The 12,426-nt window shown below is 30.0% G+C and overlaps 2 protein-coding genes across 3 annotated transcripts; both read left to right on the forward strand.

Annotated features, from left to right (window-relative positions):
* The first annotated feature begins 5,572 nt into the window (after positions 1 to 5,572).
* Positions 5,573 to 6,040, forward strand: LOC138349345 (protein DOWN-REGULATED IN DIF1 11-like). Its single transcript, XM_069299669.1, has one exon. The coding sequence runs from the start codon at positions 5,573 to 5,575 to the stop codon at positions 6,038 to 6,040; it is 468 nt and encodes a 155-aa protein (XP_069155770.1).
* A 3,288-nt stretch (positions 6,041 to 9,328) lies between these two features.
* Positions 9,329 to 11,896, forward strand: FESOD (iron superoxide dismutase). 2 transcript variants are annotated; one of them, NM_001313769.1, is made up of 9 exons: positions 9,329 to 9,571; positions 9,647 to 9,690; positions 9,779 to 9,859; positions 10,557 to 10,745; positions 10,890 to 11,061; positions 11,149 to 11,222; positions 11,332 to 11,358; positions 11,482 to 11,505; positions 11,607 to 11,896. In NM_001313769.1, exons 1-9 carry the CDS (start codon positions 9,517 to 9,519, stop codon positions 11,694 to 11,696), a joined length of 756 nt encoding a protein of 251 aa, NP_001300698.1. In that variant the 5' UTR covers positions 9,329 to 9,516; the 3' UTR covers positions 11,697 to 11,896. The 2 variants fall into 2 exon arrangements, with proteins under 2 accessions (NP_001300698.1, NP_001233789.2); NM_001246860.2 differs by having other exon boundaries at positions 9,785 to 9,859.
* The last annotated feature ends 530 nt before the right edge of the window (positions 11,897 to 12,426 follow it).

Genomic DNA, 12,426 nt, shown 5'->3' on the forward strand with positions numbered 1-12,426 from the left:
TTCCACCTTTGCAACACCGGAGTTTGCCATAAACAACTTCTCATCTGTATGTGCTAGACTAAATGATGAAAATAATTTTTTGTTGGTACAAACATGACATGATGCACCAGAATCTATCCACCATTCTCTTTGGATTTCCAATAAAGTTACATTCTGAAAGCATTGCGCAGAGATCGTCCATTTTTCCTTTGAATTCAACCAAGTTTGCTTGATCCTTCTTTTTCTTGTCCTTCTTAGGACCCCGGCATTCAGTAGCCCTATGACCATGTTTACCACAATTGAAGCAGTTCCCATTGAATTTCTTCTTAGGATGATTGTTTTTTGGACCAGATGCTTTCTTTCTTTTCTTTAATTTTGTGGGATCTTCTTCAACAAAATTTACTCCACATATTGCTGAATTACCATGTGACCTCTTTTCTACAGCCTTATTATCCTTTTCGATTCTCAACCTTACTATGAGATCTTCAACAATCATCTCTTTGCGTTTGTGTTTCAAGTTGTTTTAAAGTCCTTCCACAATGGAGGTAACTTTTCAATAATTGCAGTCACTTGAAAAGCATCATTCACAATCAATCCTATATTAAAGATTATGTGAGTATTAAGGGAAAACTTAATATTTCTAACATAGACATTAAATAAATTTATACATTCAGCAAGGAGATCGTGGATTATGACCTGCAATTCTTGAACTTGGGTGACGACAGTCTTACTGTCTATCATCTTATAGTCCAGAAATTTTGCCACAATGAATTTCTTCATTCCGGCATCTTCTGTTTTGTACTTCTTTTCTAAAGCATCCCAGAGTTCTTTTGAGGTTTTGGCATTGTTGTACACATTGTACAGATCATCTTGCAGACCACTCAAAATATAATTTTTACACAAAAAATCTGAGTGTGTCCATGCTTCTGTTACCAAGAATCGTTCATCGGCCGGAGTTACATCTGACATAACATGAACATTCTCATTAATGAACTTCTGCAGACTCAACGTAGTGAGATAGAAGAACATCTTTTGTTGCCATCTCTTAAAGTCGACTCCAGAAAACTTTCCAGGTTTCTCAGTCGATGCTAAGGCAGTATTTGAACGATTATGTGCAATCGATGTTGTTGCAGCACTTACTGTTGCAGCAATTACTGTTCCAGCATTTGTTTGACTTGAATTAGACTTTTTTTTGTCACAAATGACAGATACGTTAAGTATTTGAAATACTAACAATAAAGAACAAATCTTTACACAAATTGTTTCTGAGTTAACGATAAAGTTTTTATGTTCTTTGAATCGTTAATCGAATGAATTTTAAGAATTCAAGCAGAGTAGAAAACCATAAAGTTTTTAATCTCCAGAAACCTCAAATACAGAAACTGTTAAATTTCTTAAAATTGTTATTATTATAGTAACCTGTATTTATTAGGTTAACCAATGAACATAAACAGAAACAAGATGAAGCAGAAAATACATAAAATACAAGAAGTAATCAGAGTCCACAGAAACTACTGTGTGTCCTTAAGAAATTTAATCCCCTCACTGTACCCAAGGTTATGGATTAATTTCTCGCAAGATAAAACGGATTAAACCTGTTAAAGAAATAGCGGTACCTCAAATTTCTTTAACTTCAACGAACTTCAGAACAGCAACAAGTCACACAGACTCAATCGATCGACACTTTGATTTTATTTGAGAGAAAAAAATAAATGCAGAGAAGGAAAATTTTCAGTGTTTGAAAAATTGAAAATTGACTTTCTTTTATAGTCATTTTCAGCAAGGAACGTGTCTGTTCAGAGAAATCTGTTCAGACCCGTTTTATCCAGAAAGTTGTGTCTTTTGGAAAAAATAACAACTTTTCGGAAAAATGTGTCTGTTAGGAAAATAACGACTTTCGGGAAAGAGTAACAATTTTTCGGAATGTTACCGTTACCCGCAAATTTATAAGAGATATTATTTGATTTAACAGAAACTGAATAAATAAATTTCGTCCAAAAAATTTATCAATCAATCATTTGCCGAAGCCGAGCGACGACGACAGCGTGAGGGGGCATCTTCTTCTTAGCTCTTTAAGAAGTAATGGGAGTGTTTCCTTATATAAGGACAACAATTTCCCTTTCTTTTGCCGATATGGGAACAATGACTTTTCATTTTCCCTCCAAAATAGTTCCCTCACTTTTCATATTCTCTCTTTTCTTTTCCCATTCACACTTGCTAAACCCCAACAGTTACTATTTAAATTGTTGCAGCGATGTCCTTTAATTCAGAATAACTGTCTCCTATTCAATTTGTATTATACTACAACACACATTATAATTGTAACTATCCTTCAATAGCTGTTATGTCACTATAGTAACATGAATTTAACTGAAATCACTGACCAAATTCCATTGCCCATGCTATATATACTGAGAGGACAAGGTATTGTTGTGTACCATTTGAAGTCCTGTTGAACATAGCGTTGCCTCCTATATAATATTTAGGTCGTCAATTCCTTCATTAATATGCTTCACAGACAACACACTGGACACTTACTAAATCAATTATTATTTAATTAAAATTGCAATGATAACCGCCTATTCAATATGCTGATGAATCATCATTTCTTCAATTATCCTTGGTCTGCAAGTCTGTTACGCTATTATCATCCTACTTGTAATTAGCATGTCCCGTTTCCCAAACATCCCATTTATAAGAGCATTTTAAGACCTGATAACATGGGGTCTTCTTGGGTTTCATCACCACAAACTTCCCCTGGCAACAGTTAGTATCATAACATAATGGTTTTCCATATTTACTAAACTTCCAAATTAAAAAGCACAATATATGTTACAAAACTGTATCCCATGTTTCATAAACTTATGGACACGTATTATGAAATAATGTTTTCTAATATTCCAGAATTTTTTTATTCTAACAAAAATAATATATCGTCAACAGTTCTAGTAGTTACTAAACTCGAAAATCAAAAGCTGAAATATATGCGGACATTTTTGGCTCCAGTATGTTGGTTTATATGAATAACTCCTTTGTCGTTGCCAGTGATAATTAAACGAAGTAATTACACACTAATAAAGCACATAACGATACCATTAACATCTGATTGGTGCACGGGATGCATCAAGTTTTTTGACGCATAATAGCCTATGTGATCACCAAATTTTCCTTCCTTCAATAAATAATGATAAGAAGATTGCTAATAAAACTTCTGGCACAAATCACAGGGGATACTATTTCAACATAACTAATACAAGACTCATGGACAATCATAAAGCAGCCAACATTACCTGACCAGTATGCATGCATAGCTGACTTATTACATAGACAAAAATGATATACAACTTTATGTATTATTGATAATAATGTACAATACACATTATCAAAATAACTAATTGGTTTTATGTTGTAGTAGCGCCACTTGATTATATAGAAAGCACAAGACATATATAATGTCATTTATGTTAAAGAAATATTTGATAACAACAAAAATGTCTACACATAATTACTATAGAAACTTTTCCATATCAATTGCAGTAATGTATCAAAACCATGAATAAGACAATACAAATGTACATCGGCTACATGGTACGGAAAGAAAATTATATGCAACAAAACATACTATTACTAAGAAATAAAATGACATTATAATTACTACTGATTCATATAGATTCAGACAGAAATTATATTTAAGACAACCAAGTACTCTAACAACTTATAATGCATTCATACTTGGTATACATCGTCCCACGCGAAGCGCGGGTTGTTTCCTGGTAAGGGGGGAAAAGAGACAAAAAAACATCATAAATGTAAATGTAAGGGCATTTTAGTAATTTAATTTTTAACTTTGAGGTTTTCAACTTTTAATAATATTAGTTCTTGAACATGTGTGTTCTACTTTATTACAACAAAAATAATTTTTAGCGGCAATAGATAGACACATTAATAAATAGGGCTAAAGTCTTTACTGGCGTCATTAGATCCAATATCGCTAAACCCGTTAGGGACATATATAAAGTGTACTAATTACCGCTAAAAATACAGTAATTGCTAATTAATTAGCATTAGAGCTCATTTTTTGTATAGTGCGGGTATCTCATACTACTTAGTAGTATTAATATTTTAAAATTATATAACTAATATGAGAAGTATGTATGTGATGAAAAAGTAGGAGAAAAATAAAAGTGTGAATTGATGATGATAAACTATTGTACTGATATTTCTTGTCATCGCAGAGTACTAATGTTTTAAAATTATTTTCAAATTATGAACGTGAGAATATGCTTTATTTTCTGCGGTAAAATTTGAATTTGAGGAGAAAAAAGTTTCTTTAATTAATTTGTTGTCATTAGCATTCGATCTCTTGAAAACAAACCAAAAATTGCAGATAAAGTTGACTTAATTGTTATCTTCAACTCTTTTAATACATAAAATTAAATGACTTTTTGTGATCATGATCTTCGCATTTACTTATCTTTTTTACTTTGTTTGCAGCCTAGTGTACTTAGAGAATATGATTGCTACCATTCATGTGTTTGGTTTCCATTTGCAAGTTTTGGGTTTTAAGGATTAATAATTTTACAACTTATAATAAGATTATATATAATTAAAAATAAGATACTAAAATGTAGCTAGTAAACTTTGATTAATGAAAGCTAGTTCTGTTTGTTCTAACTCTTAGAATCATTTGAATTATAACAACTCTTGATATAATCATATTAAAGATACTATTGATTTGTGTTAGAGATTCTATAGGTAAATTATTATTAGTTATGTTATTGAACCTCCGTCTTAAGTATTTTCTTGTTTGGAGGAACTAAAGTGGGCATCGTCTTGTTTGACCATATCTCATAAGAATGTATTAGCAAAATCATTTTGAATTGTGTTACTCATTATTACGTCAAAAATAATTTTTAGCGATACAAAATTAATAATTTAATTGTCATTAAAATGTATTTTTAATGACAATAACTAATGTAGTTAAAGATTTTAGCTCTCTCTAATTTATTATGTGTATTCATAACCGCTAAAAAGTGCTTTGATAATAGTGAATACTCTTTTTGATGATAGTGAATACTCTTTTTAACTAATATATATATATATATATATATATATATATATATTAGCGTGTTCGAGGGAGGTTTTGCTTCCTTTTTTTCCATACTAGACTATGATGCCAGCGATCTAAATAGTATACGTGGACATCAGTTAGTTATAAAGGTGTTTATGATTTAAAAAATAGACGAAATAGATTGTTTTGATTTATTTATTGCAGTTCATTTTAATTATAGCTAGAGTTTAAAATCGTCAAACTTATGCTATAGCATAAAGCAGATGAACATAGCTAGCCTTTATTATTTTACATTATTTCTAAAAGATATCTAAATTCATTTAATTTAAAAGAGAGAAGGGAAATTATGTGAAAATTAATTAATGAGACATTCATTCATCTCTTATAGTCTTAAAAAATTACCGACTTTGACGTTACTATTTTTTTTATCCTTCAACTCCGTGTTTATTAAATGTACTCACAAGTTAATTAATTATTTAATTTCATCTCAATTACATTCCAATATTTCTCAAAGACATCAATATGACAAAGTTGATAAGACTTGTAGATGATGTTCTTGAAATTGTTGCATTAATTTTTCTTATTGTGACACCAATAGGACTAGCCATCGAAGATTCATATGATTTAGACATATATGATGATATTAACGATTATGCTAAAGAGTTACTTAAAACTCCACTATATACAAATTCTGACTATAAACCAACATTATCATCTGAGTCAGATCCTGAATTTCACGCGGAAGTGAAGAAATGTTTGCAAAATATTTCAGATGATTGTGGGGTGATCATATTCAACAAGATCTTCGATAATGGTAAGCCCACTGATGTGGACGAGTGTTGTGGCCAACTTTTGACATTGGGGAAGAAATGTCATCACACTATCATTGAGTCTACTATTCATAGTCCTGAGATGAAGGGAGTGAACAAAACTGCGGTCTGGATAAATAGTGAAAATCTTTGGAAAAGATGTGTTTTTATTTCCCGTTAAATAATTTTGTTTCTCGTGTTTATCAATAACCTTATAAGTTTGATGATTTCAAATAAATTAAATTGTTAAAAGTATAATATATTTGTAACAATTTTGTAGATAATATATGCATGTAGTAACACATGATAGTAATTGTCTTGGCATGTACATATATCTAGTTTCTAACTACTCCACTGAATAGTCCAATAAACGGTAACCAAAATAACTCAAGTTATGTGATATCACGGAAGGCTACATATTTTATATCGCAATGGCATATCTAGGAATTTAAGGTTGTGAGTGTATGAAGAAAAGTTCATCTCCAGAATCTAAAAAATAAATGTGAAATTGCATATCTAGGAATTTAAGGTTGCGAGTGTATGAAGAAAAGTTCATCTCCAGAATCTAAAAAATGAATGCGAAAGATATAATGTACAACTTTAAACTTCCGCAAACAATCACTACACCAAGCAACTGCTTATTGTCCCAGTGCTTACTGCTTAATATTATATCATTCACTTAAATTTTTATATAAATATATGTACATAATTTGATACGAAATTAGTGAATGCTTAAACATACGAAACCATCCGTGTGGGTCCTCCAAATTCAAGGAGTGAATTCGCATGGATGATCAACGAAAATATCAAGTTAAAATATTTCTTTAACTCAAATAAGGTGTCAAAGCTCATATTATTTGGATCCGGCTCTTTTCTATTTCTCTTCTCTCCATTTTTCTCTAGTTTCTATTTGGATTAATCATGTCATAGTTTAAAATAAATAATTAAGATTTAATTTTTCAAAGTAAACCTCTAGCCATGATTTAATTAATAAAAATATATTATATATCAAGTATCAAAATTATTATAATCTTAGCATTATTTATGTAAAAAAAGTTTTCTTCCTATTATTTTTTTCGTAGGATTTTTTTTATTATTATTTTATATAATATTTTATTCTAATCTTTTCCATATTTCTATTCAGTTAATTATTCTTCTAGTTAGATAAAAAAATATTATATATATAAGAAAAGATCCTACATAAAAAGAAATAATAGGAAGAAAAACTTTTTTTTATCTATATTTATGAATAAAATAATATGTTATTAAGATTATGAGATTATAATAATTTTAATATTTGATATATAATATATTTATTAACTAAATTATGATTAGAAGTTACTTTAAAAAATTAAATTTTAATTATTTATTTTAACCTATAACATATGTCACTGATCCAAATAAAAACAAAAAAATGGAAAGAAGTAAAATGGAGAGGAGCTGATAGCCGTCAATTAATGGAAAGGTATCATATAAGGAAAGTTGAGTCGAAACATAATGACGGTCCATATATTGCCATCTCATAAGAGTGTTTTATAGTCTTCAAAATAATTACTTCTAAAGAATTACTCTTGTTCTTAACTTCTAAAATAATAATTTATAGAAACTACCATGTTATTTTTAATGTTGTTCTTGTGGTACATATACACGGGGTGGATCCACATATGGTTACTTAAAGAATCCATTAATTTGTCTCAAAATATATATATATATATATATATATATATTAAAAGATATTTGTATAAAATTAACATAAAATATCCAACGAACAAATGATTGAATTAATTCATTGATTTTTTAGTGGGTGCTTAAGGCTTTTTCCATATTGATGAGCCTAATTTCGAATCTTATTATTAACATGTCTTCGTTTGTCATTTTTATATCGTTTTTTATTTTGATTCCGTCATTTTTAAATTACCTATAACCGTAAAATTCTAAATTCACAAATGTATATGTAGTGAGCTTTTTTATATTTTTGATTTTGTCACTTTAAAAATATGTATAATCTTAAAATTTTAAATTCGTCACGGATATACACGGTGAGACCGTGCAGGCCACAAGCATAAAAAATTATACAGGGACCATTACTTATTTTGTTTAGTACACTTGTCCTTAACAAACGTATAATTCTATTTGACTTGCTATAATTTTAAGAAGGAAAACCATAGCCATTCGTGAATATTTGCAGATTTTGACAATTAAAAAGAAAATTTTAATCTACCCTTCGTTATTTAAATTGACCTTATTACAAGGATATAATTAATAATTTCAAATATTTTCTATATAAAAAATATTGGTTAACTCTAAATATGGCTTAAGTCATTTGCGGTCCCTTAAAGTTGTCCACATAATTCACTTAGACACCTGAACTAGGACTTATACCTATTGAACACCTAAATTATCAAGAAATGTGCCTATTAAACACAAAACGCTGATGTGGCAAAATAAGTGTATCTCACTGCTGCTGAGCGCGTGAATGCATTTTTTTAATTTTTTTAAAAATATTTATACCTACTTTGTTGACACTTGGCCTGCATTGACTAAATATATATATAAAAAATAATTAATTAAGCATAAATCTTTTAAATCATAAGGGAAAAAAAACACCCCACACTCATCTTCTTCAACCCACCATATTAAAAACTTCAAATTTCTCTATCTTTTGTTATGATTCATTTTTTTTTCATTCTCTGTAAACAAAATACCTGCTGAATTTTCAAAGAAGAAGAAAAAATGGACCATTTGGAGTTAAAAAATTGACCAATATCTGTATATTTTTATTTTTAATAACTCCAATTGAGCAACTATCACCATTCATAAACTTATTAGAAATGCTATAAAATATTTGATATAATTTTAATTTCTCTTTGTTGTCGATTTCAAAATAATTTATCAAGATCGATTATATTTACAAAATCGAAATAGTCGTCGAAGGAATAACATATAACGAAGAAAATGAAAGAAGAAAACATTTGGTGGATGAATTCGGAATGAGATGAGGTTAGGCATTTTTTTTTTGTTATGCAGAGGAATAGTGATTGTGGAACAACAGAGAAGAAGAGAAGAGAAGAAGATGAAGCAAAAAGAACAGTAAGTTTGATGGGATGGGGGTTATGTGGGGGTGAGGGTGGGGGAAAGATTTTTTTTTAATCAATTTAATTTTTTATATATTATTAAATGAAGAAAAATATTTTTTATTTTTTAAAATTAAAATTATGGGCCCATATGCCACATGTTGTAGTTCTATTCGTAATTTTTGTCAAGATAATGAATGTGCATTACACGCACAATATTTATAACGATAGTTGTTATTTTATGTTCAATAAATAAATATTTATTAATATTAAAGTGTCATATTAAAATGTCTAATAGGTAAGAGTCTCAATTAAAGTGTATAAATATATTATGCAAACAATTTTAAGAAACTATCAATGAGTTAAAAGCGCTCTAAATATTCTCTATCTCTAATAGGATTGGTTAAAGTCATGTACTACATAGAATTAGAGTGTGTACTACACACTTGGTAGTACCAGAATGAAATAGCAGTCGCAGTCACTATGTAAACAGCCAACAATTACATCAACAAAATCTCTAGAAGAGTCTGCTTATTTCTCCAACTTTGTGTAACCCTTTTTACACAAATCATAAGGATAACTCATGGCCGCCACTGCCTCTGCTAATTCACTCACATCTGCTTTTCTTCCTCCTCAAGGTTTATTTTTTTATTTTACTAGTTGTTTTTGTCATTTTTGGGACACAATATTACCTTTTTTGAATAATATTACAGGATTTAATGGATCATCTAAGAGCTTACAATGGAGAACCCAAAAGGTATTTTCTGTCTTCTTTTTTATTATTTTTATGTTCTCAATTAGGTATCACTGTCTGTTGTAGCTTTCTTCTGATTTTTATGTATTAGTTGCAGAAACAATTTGGAAGAAAAGCTGGCTCTGCTACAATAACAGCTAAATTTGACCTCATCCCTCCTCCTTATCCAATGGTATTTTTTTATATGTATTTTTTAGTCTGGACGCACCTCTGCTAATTTTATGGATACCTGTCACGTCTCGCCTAATAACTCTGCTGTTGTGTTTTTACTCAATTGTTTGAACAGTTAAATGAAAATTGGATATAAAAATTGATAGGGAAAATGTACAAATACCTCAACTAATCTTTGAAATCTTAGAGACATACTTATACTATATTAAATTCTTATTACGTCTGACCTTATTTATAAATAATTTTCTATCCTTTTCAGCCTACGTGGTATTATCTTGTGAGTCCAGTACGTGTTGACATTTTTTTCAAGTTAGTGTAACGTATGTCGAAATGGGGTAGAAAATTATTTATAAAATAAGTTCAGGAATAATAGGATTTAAGGACTTAGTATAGTATAAGTGTATCTCTGAAATTTCGGGCATAGGTTGGAGATACTTACGCGTTTTCCCGAATTGATATAATAATCGACTCTTGAATAGTTATGGATTGTAATTTGAAGCGTAGCAGTAGTAGTTATTGTAGTTATAATTAGTCTTTTGCCTTGAAATAATCATGTCATTGTTATTATTAGTATATGATTTGTAGAAGGATGGAAAATTCTGCAAATTAATTAGTCTAATGAAAACTCCCAAGAGTCCTTTTTCTCCCTCAAACTCTTTTCTTTTTTATATTTGATTTGAACTCTGAATATGTTATAGGATGCTTTGGAGCCTCATATGAGTAGTAGAACATTTGAATTCCACTGGGGGAAGCATCACAGGGCGTATGTCGACAACTTAAACAAGCAAATTGATGGAACAGAATTAGATGGAAAGACACTAGAAGATATAATACTTGTTACATATAACAATGGTGCTCCCCTTCCAGCATTCAACAATGCTGCTCAGGTGAAGTACTTAACGTTTGATTGTTTTTGCTGTCATAATGTTACTAATACGTGTTTTTAAGTTATCTCAGTGATTGTCATCTCATGGTTTTATGCACTTTTAGCTATTTTGTTCTGTGTAGTGCTGAGTTCTTTTGCATTTCAGGCCTGGAATCATCAGTTCTTCTGGGAATCTATGAAGCCCAACGGAGGAGGAGAGCCATCCGGTGAATTATTAGAACTAATAAATAGAGACTTTGGTTCCTATGATACATTTGTTAAAGAATTTAAGGCAGCTGCAGCAACACAATTTGGCTCCGGATGGGCCTGGCTTGCATGTGAGAAAGTTTTTGCCTTGTTGTGTTCAAACATTTCGTTAAAATTAAGCAAAATGATTGAAAATGGATTCGTTTGTTACTTCGTAGACAAACCTGAAGACAAAAAGCTTGCTCTAGTGAAAACTCCTAATGCTGAAAATCCTCTTGTTTTGGGATACACAGTGAGTAAAACACATGCTTCTCTATTTCATATATTCGTGGGATTTCATCTTGCATAGCATAGAAGTTTATACGGTAATAGAAATCTCACAACTGTGGTTTCCATTGCAGCCACTCCTCACCATCGACGTTTGGGAGGTAAGCAGAACACACTTGTTATGAATCTGACTGAATTCGTTTTTTTTCCCTCTCTTCTTTCGGAACAAAATTGATTGAATAAGCCAAGTCTTATTCTTTTACTTTTTGTGTTTGATACTGCAGCATGCTTACTATCTGGACTTTCAGGTAAGCCTAGCCTGATGAAACTACTTAAAATACATTCTTTGATGTATATAATGTTTCGTCGAAGTCTCTTAATGGTAGAAGTACTATCTTTTTGCTTGTAGAATCGGCGACCTGACTACATATCTATCTTTATGGAGAAGTTGGTGTCATGGGAAGCAGTCAGTATTAGGCTTAAAGCAGCATCAGCTTGAGGTAAAATAGAAAGGGTTAAGAGGCAAATATAATGTACACTGAGTACATACTTGAGGCAGAATGTTTTTTTGTCAATGAGACATTATGTTGATGTTGTTTATGTAGTTGATGGACAGGAAAAATAAATGATGCAAGAAGTTTGAGTAAAGGAATTTATTGCACTTTGATTCTCTAATAATATCATAACATTAGTCATGAATTATGTGATCAAAAAAATTATTCTAAAACACTATAATAATGTAAGACGAAGGGAGTAATATCGAACATGAATATTATTTTCAATTATTTTTCTACCGTGTGCAGGCCACAAGCTTAAAAAAAATTCTATTGCCCGTCTCTTCTGTTCGTGAACAAAAATGTCATTTGTGTATACTTAAAACTAGTATGATATTTATGTCCAGAAGAGCCCTTGCACTATTGTTACTAAATGGATCAAAATTGCCTTTCTTCTAATAATTCTTTTTTTCCTTTTAAACATATCTTGTTTCTACTAAAAATATTACTTTTAAGAAATTTTATTCTTGTTTTCTTTTTTTAAAAATTATTTTAAATAATAAAAATGGAAATATTTTTTCTTCTTCTTAATATCATTTTATCAATCAAAACAGAATAAATTTAATGTACACTTTTAACGAATAATATATATTATATATATAAGATCATAGTAAACTCATCGTCGATTTTCATTTAGATAATGAAAAGTTAATTATAATAAAACAAAAAAGATAT

This window comes from Solanum lycopersicum, chromosome 6 (genome assembly GCF_036512215.1).
Source record: "Solanum lycopersicum chromosome 6, SLM_r2.1".
Classification (NCBI taxonomy): Eukaryota; Viridiplantae; Streptophyta; class Magnoliopsida; order Solanales; family Solanaceae; genus Solanum; species Solanum lycopersicum.